This window comes from Amia ocellicauda, chromosome 17 (genome assembly GCF_036373705.1).
Source record: "Amia ocellicauda isolate fAmiCal2 chromosome 17, fAmiCal2.hap1, whole genome shotgun sequence".
NCBI classification, from domain to species: domain Eukaryota; kingdom Metazoa; phylum Chordata; class Actinopteri; order Amiiformes; family Amiidae; genus Amia; species Amia ocellicauda.
The window spans coordinates 20,226,443-20,244,936 of record NC_089866.1 but is presented as its reverse complement, the minus strand read 5'-3'; the positions used below and the strand labels follow the sequence as shown (position 1 = coordinate 20,244,936).

The following is an 18,494-nucleotide window of genomic DNA, read 5'->3' as shown; positions in this document are numbered from 1 at the left end:
ACTGTTCCCATATAGATTTGTTTTCATATTTACTTCAATTAAGTAGAGATAAGTAAATACATATAAACTGCATCACAGAGTGCTACACCCTCGAGATTAAGTTATATAAATATATAATTATATATAAGAACACAAAAAATAGATATTTACCTTAACATTCTGGTGGAATCTATTAATCAGGCCTATACGCAGAAGAAAAAGGAACATTTTCATTCCCATCTTCGGATCCATTAAAATAGAGGCTGATTTTTTAGAAGGGGAGGGGGTGTAACTCCTATGGAAAAAAAGAAAGAAAGAAAAGGCTTTCTCTTTAAATCCTTCGTCCTTAATTATCCGTCCCAGTCTAAAACAATCACATTTAAGAAACTGCATACTGACCATAAGAAAATGCTGAGACTTGTCAAGCTGCATCTGTTTAAACAGTAATTTGCAAACATGCCTTTTTTACCCTTTCTTCTTCCTAAAGGCATTAGGAGTGCAGTCAAATGTTTTTTTCGCTCATCAATTCGAAGATAAGTGCGACATGTATCCTATTTTTTCCTTCTGTAAATGATGGACAGCTTTCTATATTAAAGGTAATGCAGGCATTTTTGTCATGAAAAATGCATTTTAGTAGGACAGTGACATTACATTAAGAATTCCTTTTAGGATGTTTTCGTTTCATGTTTTTGCTTCTGTAAGATTGTTGTTAAATAATACAAATAATTATAATAGCCTAGACAAAAGGCAAGGAAGTCTTTATATGCATTGTTTGAAAACAATTTCAGCTCAGACAGAACACAATTGCGTAAATATCAATTCTAAAGCAATACACAAAATAACCACACTAAACAACATTATATAAAGTGTTCAGAAATGTATCATACACTACACAATGATAAGTGGTTTTAGGAGAGATTAAAAACTTACACTACATTAAGTAAACATGATCCATGCAGGCGAAGGTGGATTATTAGTAATAATAATAGCAAACGTCTTAGGGGGTCAATTTGCGTTTGATGATAGTTTTCCATTTTTTTCTGCCTCCAAAAAATCGAGTTTATATGAATTGTGCTATAATGGCTTCTGTAGTGCTCACAGTTTCAAAATGGCTTCTTCACACAAAGCGGACCTTGTTTTAGAGCTGAGGCTGTTGCTGCGCCATTGCTGGGTGAGCATTTATTTCTGAAAGAAGCGCTTTGCATCCTCAAATTGTATGGTTTTTTTGTTTTTTGTTTTTTTTTGTTCTCTCATATTCATTTGACTTATATCTTTGGTGATCTGGATGGCTTCTTTTGATATGTTAGGTGTCAGGGTGACGTTGAAAGTTATTTAACCAGCATTGTGGAGAGCCTTGTCCTCGCCGGGCTTGCTGTGCTGCAGCTGACAGCTTTGGCAAACTGCAGTAATCTGAGGACCTGGCCGGCTGCCCGCGTCTGAGCTGACTGCAGCCCACGCATGCATCCATATAAGGTCGAAAAACCATTTTCACCCTCCCAGTCACGCATTTCAAGCAGCCTGCATAGAGGGGATCTTCAAGAGATTTTTTTAACCAAACAAACAGAACAACAACAAAAAAAACAAAAAAAAAATCCTTGCTGTGTTTGAAAATCCGACGTCTTTATTCTGCAGACATCTGCATAGAAGCCAGCTTTGCGCAGAAGGTAGACTTGGAATTTCCTTCGCCTCTGCTTGTCATTCCACTTTATTCTTCAGTCCAACAATAAATACATGACAACCATCCATTTTGAAACGTGAGATTTATGAAAAGTCCATTCATTTCGCCAAATGTAGGTGCATTTTCAAATGTTGGTTAGCCTAGAGAACACACTTGACCTAAAAGAGGTAAGATTTTCTGCTTAGCTTGCAGTTGATAACTGTAGATATGTATTTTAAAAATAAAATGGTTTATTTTTGATGATCTTGGTCCTGTCTCTGTAACAATGTAATTCCATCTGTTTTTGATTAGTGAGCAGCTGACTTCTTTTTTCCTTTTTTTTTTTTGTAGGCCAATGATTGTGTTGTGTAGAAGCGATTGAATGCTGTAGAGGAAAAACAAAAGCGATGCATTTCGGACAGTAAAGTATTTTGCCTTGTGTTGATAATGGATTCAATAACAAAAACGTTTCAACCTTGAATGTAACCACTAACATATACAGCTTCCTCTGGTGGTGGTAAATAAAGCAGGGAGGTGTTGGAATGCATCCATATACAGAGGCAGTTTAGAAAGCAGTCTTTGGCATGCTCTTCAGGACAAGCCTTGTTGGTCTGCTGCTGTGCATAAATTACAGAGAGACTGTCATTAGATTGTAAGGCCCAGTGCCCCTCGTATCAACTTTTGTACTGCCAGAAGAGTCTCCTTCATCCATTATGCATTTTCCAATTGAATGGAACACGGATTTTCTGCAGCGTTGGCTGTTATTCTGCTCAGACACTCTTGGACGCACAAACACACGCAGAGATATGAGCGGAGCCCATTACACCATGAAAGCGGGGCATTCTATCACAGACACATTACATCAGAAAGGGTTTGATGTAATACAAGGTCACAGGGTCAGTTGTGCTTCTTCTTGGAGAGCCTTTTCATTTCAATTTGAAGTGCAAGATACATGTCATCCAACCCCAAAAAAAGGGAATGCACACGGTAGGTATAATTCAAGAGACTGAAATGCATGTTGGGAACACAAAGGCATAGGTCAAAAGCATCACAGTTAACGGGCCGAATCCGGCTGTAGTTTGCAATGTGCCTTGGCTTAACAGAGTCTTGCACACAGAGGTTGCAGAGAAGAAGATAGATGGTTGTAATTAAAGGAAAAGAAACGACCAGGACCTTCAGAGGGATGAGGACAACACGACTAAAAATAGCACTGACTGGCGCTTTGCACTGTCATTCCCCTCAGTCTTGTTCGATATATTCTCCACCAGGAAACGTCCAGGGCGCTGGCGCAGAGCTGCTGTGAAGCGTTTCGCATTACTGCCTCAGGCGATTGCAGGGGAGGGGCCCCAGACTGCAGACTCCACAGAAAAACAACAGTAATTCAACCTTCTGGCGTTTGCTTTAACTGAGTATCTTTTAACAACATGTTTATGTTCGATGAAAAAAGTTTTTTTAGGCAATGGTGTTTCCATAGCTTTTCAATTCTGTGAGGCTATCATTAAAATATCAACATGGTTGAGATTCTTTAATTCTAGGTGCACAATACACTTCCTTCCAAATCTTTTAGGTGTTTTGATACGTATTGAGTCATGCCCAAGAGTCAAGTCATTGAATACAATATATCTGTATCAATCTTTTGATCATGATACAATAAATATAAACTCTTAAACCCACAGTGCTAGTGAGTTTATTCACCAATAATGCAAGATTCATAATGCGGTAGGTTAGTGAGATTTCCTTTTTTAACATTTCCCCATATGTAGAATGTATAATTCCTAGTTGTTCTTCCCAGCAGGCATGGTTTTAAATAATAACTGACACCATTGTCTGATTTTGGAAATCAATTTTCAGGAAGTCGGTCAGCGTTTAAGTTGCGCTCTTGTGTGGGTTGCCTGGAATGCCTCACATTAATTAGTGTACATGTGTGAAGGACAGTTTGCTGTACTACACACATCTGCACTCAAGATGGCAGACTGTATTACATTCGGAGGCAACCCAAATTACCCAGGAAAACTCCTACATTTGACTCTAGGTGTATGTCATTTCAGTAACAGAAAATATTGATTACAATGCCTTCTATGTCATGGATAAACCCAGAAGCAAGAGGTACTGTGTAAATGTAAGTGTACGTGAGTGGGGGAAGTATTGAAACCTGCTAAACAGGACACTGTACACACCATGGTAATATGTGAACATGGTACATGGACCACTAAATGTTATAACACCTATGGACTTGTTTCACACATTTTGCAGAATCACTAACAGAGAGTGTTGCACATCTGCAGATCTACCCATGTCCTTGTGTTTGTATAGGTGGTTTCAGTGATAAGCTCCATACAACAGACATATGCATCCAGATGACCTAAAACATACTTATTATATTTAATAGCTGTGATGCAATGAAAACCAGAGGACACTCCACGGCTCTTGCAGGCCAGCACCTGTGCCAAAAGGTGTGCCGTAAGTGGTGGCTTCAATACTCGTCTTGTTCTCCTCACCAGCACCGTTATAACGGCATTCTGAATGAAGCACTCTCCGTATGCAAACAGCCTGTAAAAACCCCACGTCCCCTTGGCGCCACTAAAGGGCACGAGTTCCTATTGTCTTACATGAGTGAGGTTTCTTTCCGAGTGTGTTTTCTGTTCCTCTAGGTGGCATGGGAGGACCAGTGGAGCTTCAATCAGTTTGCTCTAAACAGATTGTCATGCTGAGATCCTGTACCGTAGCAAAAGTGATGTCTTGTCTGTGTAAAGAAAACAAATCGAGAAATACACAGTTCTACCACACACATAAATAGTTGGCGATGGCCACTTCTCCCTGTGGACCAGGAATCCTTTCACCTGAAGTGTAGGTTCTGATGTCATTGGTCTCTGGCATCCCTCTGGGGCGGCCTGTATGTGATTCAGTGTGGCTGCAGTGATGAGTTCATATAAAATAGGTTTAAATATGCATGCTTGTGAAGTCACAATAAATAACTGAAGACGTGTGTTGAAAGGTGGAGCGGTGTGAAAGAAGGGCTTGGTAAGAAGGAAAATTCCATGCATTGTTTCCCTCCCCAGGCTAGCCTCTCCTATCTGGTGTGTTAATAAATAGTTTGGGACAGGAAACTATTTATAGCACAAATAAAACTATCACTGATTTCAAGCAATTTGTGTGGCAAATAAACTTGTATAAAAGCTGGAGAGAACAGATCGGCCTCTATTGTGTAAGGCTGAAGTAATCTCTCTTTCTTTTTTTTAAAATGGGTGGAACAGATTTTAATATATATATGATTTTTATATATATATGAGAGAGAGATATTATAGCAGGGATAAAGCCGTGTATTTTGGGTGGAGAGTGAAGATTGAAAATGGATCTCCCAGGTAACACAACACTGTATTTCCATTGTGTATTTCCATTATAGGTGTGGTTTTGACTGAGCTGGCACAGATATATACTTTGTATTAATTGAAAAATTAAAATGTTTTGTTTTAAAAATAATCCTCTATTAAAAACCCCTACACACATACACACTTATTCAAAGGCATCAATACTAAAATGCGTGTGGGTTTCCATAAGCAGGACATCTCCAGTTTAGAAATGACACGCTCTCTGCAATAGGAACCATGCATTGCTGCAAGTATCAGTGTAGTAAAGCTACGCTGACATATTGCATAATAGTAAAGGTGTAGTAGGCGTTTTGTCACTTGGGCTCAGCTCAAGTCCAGCCAACCTGCATACCTTTGCTTTGTGTCAGGTAACAACACTGGGAAGGAGGAAACTTGCAGAGTTAGTCAGCCAGCAGTATGCAAATGCAGAAGTGTCTTCCAGCAGAGAAGGAGGGTTAGTGTGCTTCCCCTCAGCGCAGTCAGTAGCAGCAGCGTGAAGAAGGCGTGTCGTGAGACCTCGGCTGCAGGTTCCTGTGAGCTCTGGGGAGGTTAACCACATTCCGGAGTGACTACTTTTGGGCTTCCGGACTATATAGAGAAGACAGGCAGTATTGCAGCTGTCTAAAAAAAAAAAAGAAACCTAAGAAGATATCATGGGATTATGATACTTTTACCTGGCTTTTCTGGTACTGTTCATATGGTCAATTTTTTCCATTCTACAAGGAAAAGCTCCATCATTCTTCAGCCACACGTGTAGGGGTTCAAATGAGTGGGCTCCTGCACTCCACGGACCACGGGAGATATATACATTTGGTTGTTCTGCTACTGCCGCTGATACTCAATTGATCGAAAAGCAAAATGTCCCACAATGGCACAGTACTGAGCAACGGTACCGAGAGGAGCCGTGACGAACTCAAAATCGTGATTGTGGGCGATGGAGGATGTGGAAAGACCTCTCTGCTCATGGTCTACGCCAAGGGAGACTTCCCAGAGGTAAGACCCAGCTGGAATCTGCCCCTGTCAGTATTCAAGCTGCCTGTCTCTAAAGCTAAAGAGCCTGTCTGTCTACTCTCCTAATGCAGCTCTTTACTATTTGACTGTCTTCATGAAACAGAAGTGTCTGGGGTGAATGGTCCACCAGATTCTAAAGAGGGGACTGTTGACCATGCATGGTAACAAAGGTCTATCTTCTGAGCGCTCACTAAAATAATGAAATGAAACTCCTCAGCTGTGGCACTCTCACAGTTTAAAGAATGAAAGCTTTAGGTTATGGATACATTGTAAATTAGGTTACTCAGTGAATGAATACAGGGAATACAGGTAGTGTCATTTTGGTGCATTCCCACTACTGAAAGTACCTCTTTTCAAAGCACCGGGAACAGAGCGGGAGGGTTAGATCCCAGGTTGCTTGTTCTGTGTGCAGCAAACCCTTGCAAAGTGCAAGTTGATGTCATGTTATATTCTTCTTCTCATTTGCAAGGGCTCTTCTGTATTATCCAAGTCTTGCAATCATACCATATAGATTTTTCTTCCTGTGCTCTGCTTTGTTGTGGATTCACACATCTGTGAATACGAATCGTGCTATTTACTGTCAACTCTGATCCCCTGTGCCCTCTTGTTGAGTTGGCCAAGAGCATTGTGACAGTTTATTCTCATTACAAATGCAGGAAACACAGATAGAAATAGCATTGCAAAAAAGGAAGCATGGACATTCGCACACTAAGCCTACGTCACTTGGATTTGTTAAAATGAAGAGAAAAGAAAACCATAGGTGCCCTTATCTCAATGCACAGACTTTGTCAGAAACAGCCACATGCAGTCTATTCACATTGAAAGATTCAGGCATGTTACAAACATCTCGCCTGCCCTCTTCATTGCTGGCAGAATAAACATCTGTTCGAATTTAAACTGCTTTTTAAAATACACATGATAAAATTGGCAGGAGGTAAGCATTTACATTACGAGGAATACAGTTTATTATTGGCCATTTGTAAGTGTAGATTTCAATAAATAATTAATTTTGGTGTTACGCTAAACAGCAAGTGTTGTTTGGTGTTCCCCACATAAACCGACAGTTAAAAAAAAAGATAAAACCCAAACAAAACTGCGCCTTCAACAAAAAGCATAATACAGACAAACAGGAATGCTTAATTGTGGACATATTTCTTGTTCTGTTAGAAGCATTAATTGTGTCAATATCTTTCCCTGAAATGGTACTGCACTCTAGTGTGTTCATATTACAGAAAAAGCTCATGAGTTTTGAAAGAGCAGAGTAAAAATCTGTTGGATGACTCATATTGTTGTAGGGTTTTAACTGATGTACGTAAAGGAGAAGGAGATAATCTGCATTTTGTTCTCTGGGTGTTTTGTAAAGAAACAGTTTGTTGTCAGGGCCGTTAACTACCTGTGATTCATGCACTAGAAGACCTCCTCCAGTTATCAGCTTTAGAGACGGTACCTTCACACACACTCCCCCCACACACTCACTTAAGCCCTCAATGTAATGAACTCAATGTAAATGTCAACGTATGTGGGTTGTTTAGCGTTATACTTTCAAATCTGAAACCCTATGATAACCAACACAATTCCAGTGCCTCCCCATGCCCAGGTGTGTTGTGTGCTGATAGACACTGATATAATTGTGTATTGGCCTGGGGGAGTTACCCTTCAGCTATCATGTACAATCCAGGGCCTGCTATTCCAGAATCACCAAATTTCTGTCGCTTATCTGAAGGATCTGGATTTAATCTGGATTCTTCAATTCACGTGGCCTGTATCCTCAGGGCTTCAGCCTGAGTACTGCGTGGAGGGACCAAACACCTATATTTTTCCTCCTTCTTATATGCAATACTCAAATGGAACTGAAGTTATATCTAAATACGGTAGAAGAAGGGAACCAGCTTTTCCTGTTTTTAAACTCAATAGAATTCACAAAATCAAGACCCTTTTGTACTGTTTCATTGTACCAAACAGTTTTTTGCCCTGCTGTCTTCATGGATACAACATGGAATCCAGAATAAACACACATTAGACCCCATTATCCCCAGCCTCATCTGTCCATTTTTCATTTGTAAGTCTTTACCTTATTCTTCAACTGGCTTTGTTTCCTGTGCCACGCCAAGAACAATCACACACTTCGGCGATCAAAAGCATTCCCCAGTAAACAAAAGCCCCAGATGCAGAATACATATATACGTATAGTTAAAAAAATGCTTTTCTTGCTTTTGTTCCCTTGCAGAAATATGCCCCTTCTGTGTTTGAGAAGTACGTCACGACCATTCGATATGGAAGTAAGGACATCAATCTGAACCTTTACGACACAGCAGGTGAGTCTTGCTCAGATCAGTAATGGTCTGGTAATGTAATGTAATGGTAATGTTTAAAAGACGTTCCGCATTCTTGAGGTGCCACTTTAAACACATTAATGCTTCATGCCTAGGTCATAAGATATTCATAGGAATCTGGGGCGAGGTCTGCTGGGCCAACACTAGTGAAACTCAGCCCAGTAAGAACTGTATCATTTTGATTTGTTTAACCCTTTTAGTCACTAGACTTTTACAAATCAGGGAGGCAGATTGTGATTATACAACTCTGATTATAGTCTAAAGGACAATAGTCAGGGCTGTATTGTATTCAATGAATAGATGTTCTACACATAATCAAACATAAAAAGAAAGAAATAGATGACAAATACAGAACAACGAGCACTATTGACTTGCCCCAACAAAGGAGATGGAGAAGGCCTTTATCTCAGCTGTTTATTTCATGTTTTTTTTCTCTTTTTGTGGAACCATGACCGTTTGGATTAACCCCCCCCCCCCGAGATAATATTTTGAGATGATTGAATCTGACAGCTGTGGAAGAGTCTCTTAACACAAAGAAAGACATGATCTTGGGTTTCGGCTTTGTTCTGAGACACTAACAAATGTAGTCCTCTGTGCTTCTACTCTGCGGAAAGTGCTGTTGTCACCGTCCCCTTTATTTCTTGTAGAAATTGGATCGGGTATGTTTGGTGTTTGTGTTCATAACCTGCCTTATGAAACAGAAGAGAAAAGAAAACTCCTCGTATGTCGTTTCTCGTGAGCTCCTGGGCATTCTCTTTTTTAGAGCTCCCCTCCCCTGACTAGATCCCCAGGCCCATGTTTCTGTGTTTAGCTGCTTCCTCACTACACAATTCTACATTCCCCATTAATTCTTCACAGACAGCTTGTGTCAGTCAAGGCCAAAGCACCTTTGTTTGCGCCTCCATTGTTTACACAAGTGCTAAAAGAGGAAGATTCAGTGATCGCGATGCAAATATAGCCACCAGAGATCAGCACCACACCTAGAAGCAAGAGAGTGGCACTAGGTCAGGACTGGGTAACCTACAGCTCAACAGCAGGAAGAACAGAGGGGATTATAATATAGAAAGAAGTGATTTGCCACACCCCCCTTCTGTGCCACCATTGGAGAAGTGAAGCCTGAGCAAATAGAAGACACCAGGGGCCACTGGCCACCGGGCCACACCAGGCCAGTTCTCCCCAGTTCACAATGAAGAATGGATGTTGAGGAGGGGGATGGAGCACTGATGATCTGAGTTACTTAGGGGGGTTCAAATCAAATGAGTGGAGCTTGATTTGGCATCGTCAACGATCTCTTAAGATCCCTGCTCTAGAATAACAGCACCACCAGAGTAACATCATAACGTCCACAGTCAATGTAAGAGTATTTGATCATGAAGTAAGAATGAAGGAGCAGAATTTCAGTTTGCAAAAAGTAGAACTTATCCCCACCCCTTGTGCAATTTAATTAATATTACACATTCTATGAAATTGTGCTATGGCATCATGAGATGAAAGGAAGTCCATGAGCAATTTCTCTGGTAGAAATGTAATTCTTTTATAGTGCATTGCAGGGGTGTGGTTTTTTCAGAGTAACACTGTGGTTCTATGTTCACAGCCTGTTTCTCTAAAATGGTTTGCATACTTACACAGTTAGTACATGTAATACAAATGTGGTATCCTACCAATTGTGACATTGACATTTTCTTTTCTTCGTCAATTAAATCCCCTTCTTAAGCAGATCAAAACTGTGCTTCATGTTTAGGTTGTCATACTAAGAAACATGAGAGCAGAAACTTTAGCCAGCCCTTGTAGGTTAAATTTCAGTTGAAACAGCAATTGTTAGAGTTTCTGGGGAGGTGTTAGAAAGTTTTGTCTTTGCCTTAGCCAGTGTATAACAGACAATTGTGCTGTGAAAATTGCTGCGGTCTCCATTGTAGCCATTATTGCACCAAAACTATAATTTTTCTGAGTTTAACCTTCTGAACGAGTCCTCTTTTTATTGCATGTTCTCATAGCATAGTTTCACATTGCACTGGCATTTATCCAAGAGATTGTTACAATAGCACTGTACATAAAAATAGGTCTCAGTATGGTATTACTTAGTTTAGTCCAAAGATTAAGAACCAAAGACTGTTTGTTTTTCTCAGTGTATATATCTATCTTATACTTTACCTCCTTTGTAAATCCTTTACTCTGAGGTTTTTGTTGTTGTTGTTAACTCAGGAATCAAGGTTTAGTTCAGTTACTAAGACACAGGTGCTATGAATTTAGGTCAGACTTGCAGAGATTAAATCTACCCAGATGTAAAGGTTTATTACGGTGAATGACAATGAGAGCTTTATCCCTGTAGTACCTTTTGTCTGGCTCGTCACTTCAGACACAATTTGCTTGTAAACAGACGTTGACAAGACCAGCCCTTGACCTTTTCCCTCCGTGCCGTAGAGCGCTTAGATGCAGCTTGCGGAATGGTTTTGTCTGCAAAACCACTTGTCAGAAACCTGATAACTTCTTCTCACCCTCTTGTGCGCATACAACAGAAATGCTCTTCTTCAATCTCAAGTCGTCTAGATATAATGTTTTTCAGCGTAGTCCTCACAGTTATACTCCATTTGGCTTCTCTTCATCTCGAAACACCAATGCAGCACATGTTTACCTTGCCAAATTCCTAAAAGTGTGCCACAGAATATGTTCCCTAATTGTATCTGGGCTGTGCACTGACTGATGATAAAAATGGCCGCGGTAGTCTGTGCGATGCCAAGTCCAAGAACGCCACAAACCATATGTGGAGATACTTTGATTGATCTTTTTATTGTAGTTATATAGTTATTTGGGCAATGCGAGTAATTAGAGGTGGTACAATGGGATAAAATACATCTCGCTTTTTCTGTGCACCTGCGGTCACACTAACAGACTAACAGAATACTCACTTAAATGATTCTGATGATGCCATGGAAAAAATAATAGGCATCAGTAAAAGCACAATCAGTGTTTAACTGCAACAAACTTGTGCACTTTGACAAAGAGAGCAATGTTGTAGCAAATTAAAATGACAGCAGCTGTGCAAGTCAGACACCTCCGACAGGATGTGGTGGCAGCGGATGTCGTCTTTTACTGCAGGAAATCCACCACTGTTTTCAGCGTGGCTCGACACTACCTGGGCAAAGATTGTCTGATTAAACTCCTTTTACATGCACTATACATGTACATGTATTGTATATATGGATTTCTATATATGGCAGGTATAATTCAGCAACACATTTTCAGCAGGTAGGCCTTATATAACTAACCAAGTTGCAACACTAGACTTGTATTTAATCTTTTATAAAGGGAAAAGAAAAGAAGGGCATTTTAAACTTTCATTCAATCTCCTAACATAAAATAGAGGTAGCTTATTTGTCCTTTTCAGCCTTAGCCATGGTAAAATTAGATTGAAAAGAAGAGGGTAAGAAATGAAGATGTCTCAGGCTTCTTTCTCAGGGAATTCCATTCATACCAAATGTCCAACGACATTCAAAACCTGCCACACATCTCAATACAGAGTTACAACCACAGTCGAAATGTCTGGAGTTTCCCCTCTCACACAGTCGAGACTGGCCTCAGAATGAGGCTGTTGTTTCAAAACAAATCTCAGAGAACAACAGGAGAAGTTGACTAACTGGATCGTCCAGAAAACAAGGTATTCATTACACAGTGCAGGACGGAAATGTTATTGTCGTTTTGTCCCTCAGCTCCAGGCGAGCTCATTTGGCATGAACTGAGCTAGGTAGCACTGAGTCTGGGGGTTTTCAAGCACAATGGTTAGATATTTTTATACCAAGGTGATTAGATGTACATGGTCACAAACCACACCAGACGCACAGAGCTTAACAATTTTAGTAGCACACAAAAGAGTGTCCCGTACTGGTCTGTGTTCTTGAACATTTGGGTCTAGTGTAGAGGCTTGAAGAAGCCTTTGAGACGAGGCATATAGAGACCACCGCTAGAGAGTGGTATCAGGTCGAGCCACAGCCTCTGCATGGGTGTGTGTCTGGATACCAAAGACTAAAAATGATGGTGCCCCTACTGTGAATAAATACTGGTTTTGGATGGTGACTGGAACTGAATAAACAGATTTAACTTTGTGTTTTGTTCATGTAGAATTAACAATCAAATTTTTCTCACAACTTAAGGTCACCATTTTATTTCTCCTTTTCTCCCATTGGGCTGCCAGCAGACTGGTATTTGGAGAATTTAAAAGCCCCCTGGGTCAACACTACACACAATGCACACACTGTACACAGCCTCAGTATGTGGGGCTACAGCTTATCTGAACTGAACTTTCGGACGGGACCTGACAGGCTGCAGGAAGAGGAAGTCGGGTACAGGATGCAGTTGGTTTTCTAGTTTCGTGCAAGCACTTTCAAACATAACCATCACATCAGGACTTCTCAGAAATTTCAACAGACAGTCATTTAGAGCTTCAAAGGAAATCAGCCTGCAGTGCACAGGCTGTGGTTCATTCAGCTTTCTGGTCATACAGGGTGTACTATATGAAAAACAAGTGTTTCTGCTCCTGTCAGAGAATTAGCTTTTCCAGTAGACTTAATTCAAAGTGCGAGCCGGGCACGCACAACAAACACTGATGAAATCACAAGCAGTTGAATGGCATGATTATACAAGAGCTGAGAAAGGGATTTAAGAAATGACCCCACTGGGTGACTGGTTGGCATCCAGCCTGGGTCAGCAAAGAGCAGGAATTGTTTCCATGTTCGGCCCCTGACTTGAAAGTTTTACAGCAGCGAAAGATCATATTGGTGCATATTGAATCAATGAAAGTACCAAGCTGTTGTTTGGTGTTAAATATGCTTGGTTGTTATTTTACCATCAAGTCTTCTTAGTGCTGGTCTTTGTCTAAACAAGTACTGAAGTCTGTCTTTTTTTCTGTTTTTTTTCTGTTTTTGTTTTCCAATCATTCAAATTTTCAATCCTCCTCAGCAGACTATTATCATTTTAAGTGAAAACTATGATCTTGATGAATATTGTCATATGAAACAAGCTACAGTTATAGAAACACAAAGGGAATAATGGATCTAATAACTGGCCCTCAGAGTAGTCTTGTTTTTTCTCCTGTATTTGTGTATTGGTGAAAAACTGTCAAGGCAGTGAGCTGCATTTTTCATCTCACTTACACTGCTGTCTGTCTGTCTGTCTGTCTGTCCCAGGTCAGGAGGATTACGACAGACTGCGACCACTCTCCTACCAGAACGCCAACCTCGTGTTGGTATGTTATGATGTCACCAACCCCACCAGCTTTGACAACGTCTTAATCAAGGTAAAACTGCAATCGCAACTCCAACACTGCCCAGCCCTACTTACGTTAGTAATACGTGTGCTGTACTTGTGTGGGAGATCAAATATTGGCGGTATGTCATATCAGTAAACATGTAGTTTTTAGTTGCTAGGTAGTGCAAGCATTGGGTGAATCAGAGTTGTTATTGATACAGGCTTGGTTACACTGTATTAATCCCATCAATCCTCTGTGTTGCACAAGCTGGTGTTTGCAGTGTGTGTCATAGTCCGACACAAAGGCCTCAGCAGGTCCACTCGCGTGCTCTGAAGACCACAGTGAGAAAAGGGCTTTGTCTGTTTGGTTTTGGATACAAAAGGGCTCAAGCTTCTCCCAGAAAGAAAAACAAAACTGAGTCGCCCAGCTTTTGACCTTGCATTAAAGAAATATGTGACACCTTTCAGTACTACTCCAAATTATTTGGCAATCCAGAAGTTCCCCCCCACAACTACAGAAATCCAGTATAATTCCCATAAAACATTCTGTAGAATTATGGTGCAAAATCTATTATTAGTACCCTTTAGACATTTTTTGGAAATGCTTTTTGTTTGTTTTTCCCTGTAAGGGGTTCCTACGGGATCCTTTGAAGGAGTCGGTTTAGATTTTGGCCGTATTCTCCTGAAGTTCTGTTTAGTTTTGTTTTTCTTTCTTTATCACAGAGGTACATGTCTCATCTATACCCCAAAAAGTACCAAAACACCCTGTGTAATCTATCGGAAAACAAGGAAAGATGCTGAAAGATATAGAGAGCCAGAAAGAAAACACACGAAAAAACGAACAAAACAGAATCAGATAATCACACCTGAAGCAAAACCACACGTAGATAATAGACTTGATTAAACAGGGCGCTGTTGGAGTGGCGTGATGCCTGCTGTGTTGTTAAGCAGAGAGTGAAAGAGTGGAGCAGGAAGAAAGTGAGGACACAGAACAGCACCAAGGGGCAGAGTCCTGCTCCAGGTTACTGCCTGCCCTGCCCATTTCTCAGATTGTTGTACTGTAATCCTGACTAAATCAGCGCCAACTAAATATCCATCTTGGCATCTTATCTACATCTCTGCCCACCAGATTATTCACATTAACCTCAGGTTTGCAGCAAAATAGGTGTGCTAAATTAGATTCTTCAGTATTCTTCAGAGACACAAAACACACACATGAGGAACCAACCGACTCATCTTGAGCATCTGTTTCTTCTGTAATTGTCAAACCTTAAATAAAACATGAGAAGTTGAAGGCGTCTATGTGTGAACTGTTTTCAACACGCCTAAGATACAGTCTGTCCCTGTGTCACATCAGCGCTCCAATCTTGAGTTGAAGGCCAGTACAGTGAGCTTCCCGACATCTCCCGTTCACACTGACAAGACACACGCTGAGACTCTGTTACTGGAAGACAACTGGTTACATGACAGCTGAATCAGGCGTCTTACCTCCAGCTGGCAAACCTGGTTTCGCTCATCATTACCACATAAATCTCAACTGTGGGTTTAAAACTTGCAGTTGTCTGTCTACTCAGCCAGTCAGTTTCTGTTAATGATGGAAATCATTGTTTATTTCTTAGCAGAGAGTTTGCAACAGAGATTATATATATATATATATATATATATATATATATATATATATATATATATATATATATATATCCCAACGACTGGTAATATAATACTTGTGTTGCCACTGTGTACAAAGCCAAGTCTTTCCCCACTGCTGCCAAGAACCTCAAAGAACTTGTGGTTGGTGCAGAATGGCCTCTGGGCAGCAGGACAGATGTTGTAGTCAGAGTTGGTTATGGATCATACAGTCACTAGCGAAGTCCTGTACCTCTGTGCCAAAAATGTAAACCTGTACTAAACCACAAAATAATTACTGGAGGCTGTGTCCTACAGATTGCTCATTTTGCTGAAAATATTATTTTTAATTTCAGGAAAGCCAGGAGTGCCAGGTTGTTTAGCTTGCCCTGCCACCCAAGGTTGGGCAGTGACTCATCTAGCAATCTTATCTGCATACTGACTCCCACTGCAGCAGGGCATACTGACCCCAGAGGTCCTGCACATGTGGGATAGAGGAATGTTTTGGGGATTGACAGTTGTTTGTCCTGGCCAGGCCTCTCAAGGTCACAATCTGTGGTTCAGCAGTACACACAGTCAAGATGGTCAAAGTAAACATGTTTGCAAGGATACCTTTTACCTGCTTTCACTTGAAATACAGATCAGAAGCGACCATTGATGTAGTTACAGCTGCTCATTTTCTAAAGTCATTTTTTTGTGTTTTTGGTTTTACACATTTTGCAAATATTGATGAGCATTTAATTCAACCCTTCTTTCTGAGGATAATGTGCTGAATGTGTACTTAAGCATATTAGCCTAAATATCCAATAATAAAAACACACAGCAATACTATAGCTAATATAGTTAATCAACCTTACTTGTCCTCCGGTAACTTCTGGAATTCACAGTCTACCCCCCGCCCCATCCCATATTTCTCTGTTCCTATCAGTAATGTCATCAACCTTTGTGAGAAAGAAGGCCAATAAAGGGTTTGACTGATGACTAAACCAAATGCTACTTCCCTTTACATGGACAGTGACACTGCCAACAGAACCTCTGCCAACCTATACGTGGGAAAATGCCCTGTTGAACTTTGTGAACATCTGTGATCACCTTAAACATTGTGTCTTTCCAGTGGTTCCCAGAGGTTAATCACTTCTGTCGTGGCGTTCCCATCATCCTGATTGGCTGCAAGACAGATCTGCGGAAAGACAAAGAACGTACCCGGAAGCTCAGGGCGTTAGATCAGGCTCCTATAACTTATATACAGGTAGAGTATGATAATGGTCTCTCCCCCTCTCTCTCTATCTATATTTGATGCTCTGTCCCCCTAATGCTGCACAACTGCAGGCATTTACTTACTTAAGCTCAAATCACTCCCCTCCTCATCAGCCAACTACCCATGAAAGCAGTTATTGACAATCATGTGCCTACTGTTCCCTTAGTAACACCCCTCTAATCAGCTGTATGTCTTTAAATCAGACCAAAAGTAAATTATAAGTGTAGTTAATTGGATGTGTTTTGGTTTCACCAAAGCTGGAGGTCTGGGGTAGACAAGTAGTCAGTCTGGAGTTCTAGAGAAAATGCTTGCATTATTGTAAGCCTTTTGAAATGATTAGTTTACAGAGAACTAAAAATAAAAATTCTGAAGGCCAGTGTTGTGAAAGTTCTTCCCATATCTTGTAGGGCGAGGAGACAAAGCGTCAGATCAACGCAGAGCTCTACTTGGAGTGTTCAGCCAAATACAAGGAGAACGTCGATGACATTTTCAAAGAAGCCACCAGAACAGCACTGACAGCCATCAAGAGAGCCAAGCACCCACGGAAGAAGAGATCGTCGTGTGCAATACTGTGATACACGGTTCAGGGACTGCGTACAAACCCAGATGGACTGGAACTCTTTCTACTGCTGCACTGTTGTCGTTGTTTATTTGTATTCTTCCTGCTACAAGAGTAGCACATTTCAAAGGTTGATTATTTTAATTACATGTATTATGATGTACAAAAGGACTTGGATACCAGGGTCATTCTCACCAGAATGATTTTGAAAGACCTTGGACATCACAAACTGAACAAGCACCGAGGTGTGGATGAGAGTCTTTTTTATCGCACATCATCTCTTTTGTACTGCACGTCTTGGGAATCTGTATTGACAGGAAAGAACTGGAATTTCTGGAAAATCTGCAAGGGAGGAATTCTGGGCTGCTAGCTTGTCAATCAGTCCCAATTATCTTTTATTTTATTATTATTATTATTATTATTATTATTATTATGACTCTCTCCACAATTGAAGCAGAAAACATTCAAATTCACACAATGTATTTTTTTAGCAAACAAAAAGCAACTAGATATCATTTGATTGATATCAAAGCCAAGTGTGTTACATTCAACAAAGTGCTTCCGTCCCTCACTCCTTCAATAGCAGACTAAAAACCCCAAATGAGCACGATGGTTTGAAGGACTTATGTTTGTATCCAATTAGTACACTGAGACCATATCTGACTAAAAAGTGGATTGTGGGTCATAGCTGTGTTTTCTTCTCCCTTAGGGCCACATTGCAATCCACACACAGAAGCACGAATGTCAACAACTTGTCCCCTTACTGTAAACAAGCCACAAATTGCGATTCCTGTAACAAAATAAAGCCCTCTTGCAGATGCAGCTATAAGTCTCAAAATAAAGTCAATCATGACAAGTTACTGGATTTGTGATTTGCCTAGAGAGATAAGAAATTATTTATTGTTATTGGTACTTACCGTCCTGCTTTTTAGATTCCAGGCCTGTGCTTTTTCAGGACTTGGGAGAGAGCTGACACCTCCCACTGACTCAACTCTATCTGCCTTCACTGCTGGTGTTGGGCCCCATGTTTTGACTTGTACCATTAACTGCTCCAGGGGGGTCTGACACAATTGTTATTTAAAACACAACATTTCCTAATATTTCCAAATGCCCCGTGGGAATGCTGTGGCTACCAGTAGCGTCTAACCCTGTCGTGGGAAACTAACCAGTCCAACCACATAATCTGGTTGGTGCACAGATGTTAGACACAAACTGGAATGTATAATTCAGTCTTGCTCGGATGGGAGGTGAAGCCAGTCACTTCTAAAAGATTCCTCTGCAGTTTAAGGGAGAGAAGATCACATATATATGGTCCTTGCATGCAGCAGGGTTTTCTGGTTTCAGATCTACCTGAGCGCCAAACTGAACTCATGCTTTGCTTGCATAAAACTAAAGTATGATTCTAGCATGATGAGCAATTGTATTCCGTAAAACCCTCTCCTGAGTCCTGGAATGACCACCC

General features: G+C 40.7%; 1 protein-coding gene across 1 annotated transcript; it reads left to right on the top strand.

Annotated features, from left to right (window-relative positions):
- The first annotated feature begins 5,435 nt into the window (after positions 1 to 5,435).
- On the top strand, positions 5,436 to 17,892 carry rhof (ras homolog family member F). The gene is made up of 5 exons (XM_066688708.1): positions 5,436 to 5,997; positions 8,243 to 8,330; positions 13,529 to 13,638; positions 16,330 to 16,464; positions 16,881 to 17,892. The coding sequence occupies exons 1-5, from the start codon at positions 5,863 to 5,865 to the stop codon at positions 17,046 to 17,048; spliced, it is 636 nt and encodes a 211-aa protein (XP_066544805.1). The 5' UTR covers positions 5,436 to 5,862; the 3' UTR covers positions 17,049 to 17,892.
- The last annotated feature ends 602 nt before the right edge of the window (positions 17,893 to 18,494 follow it).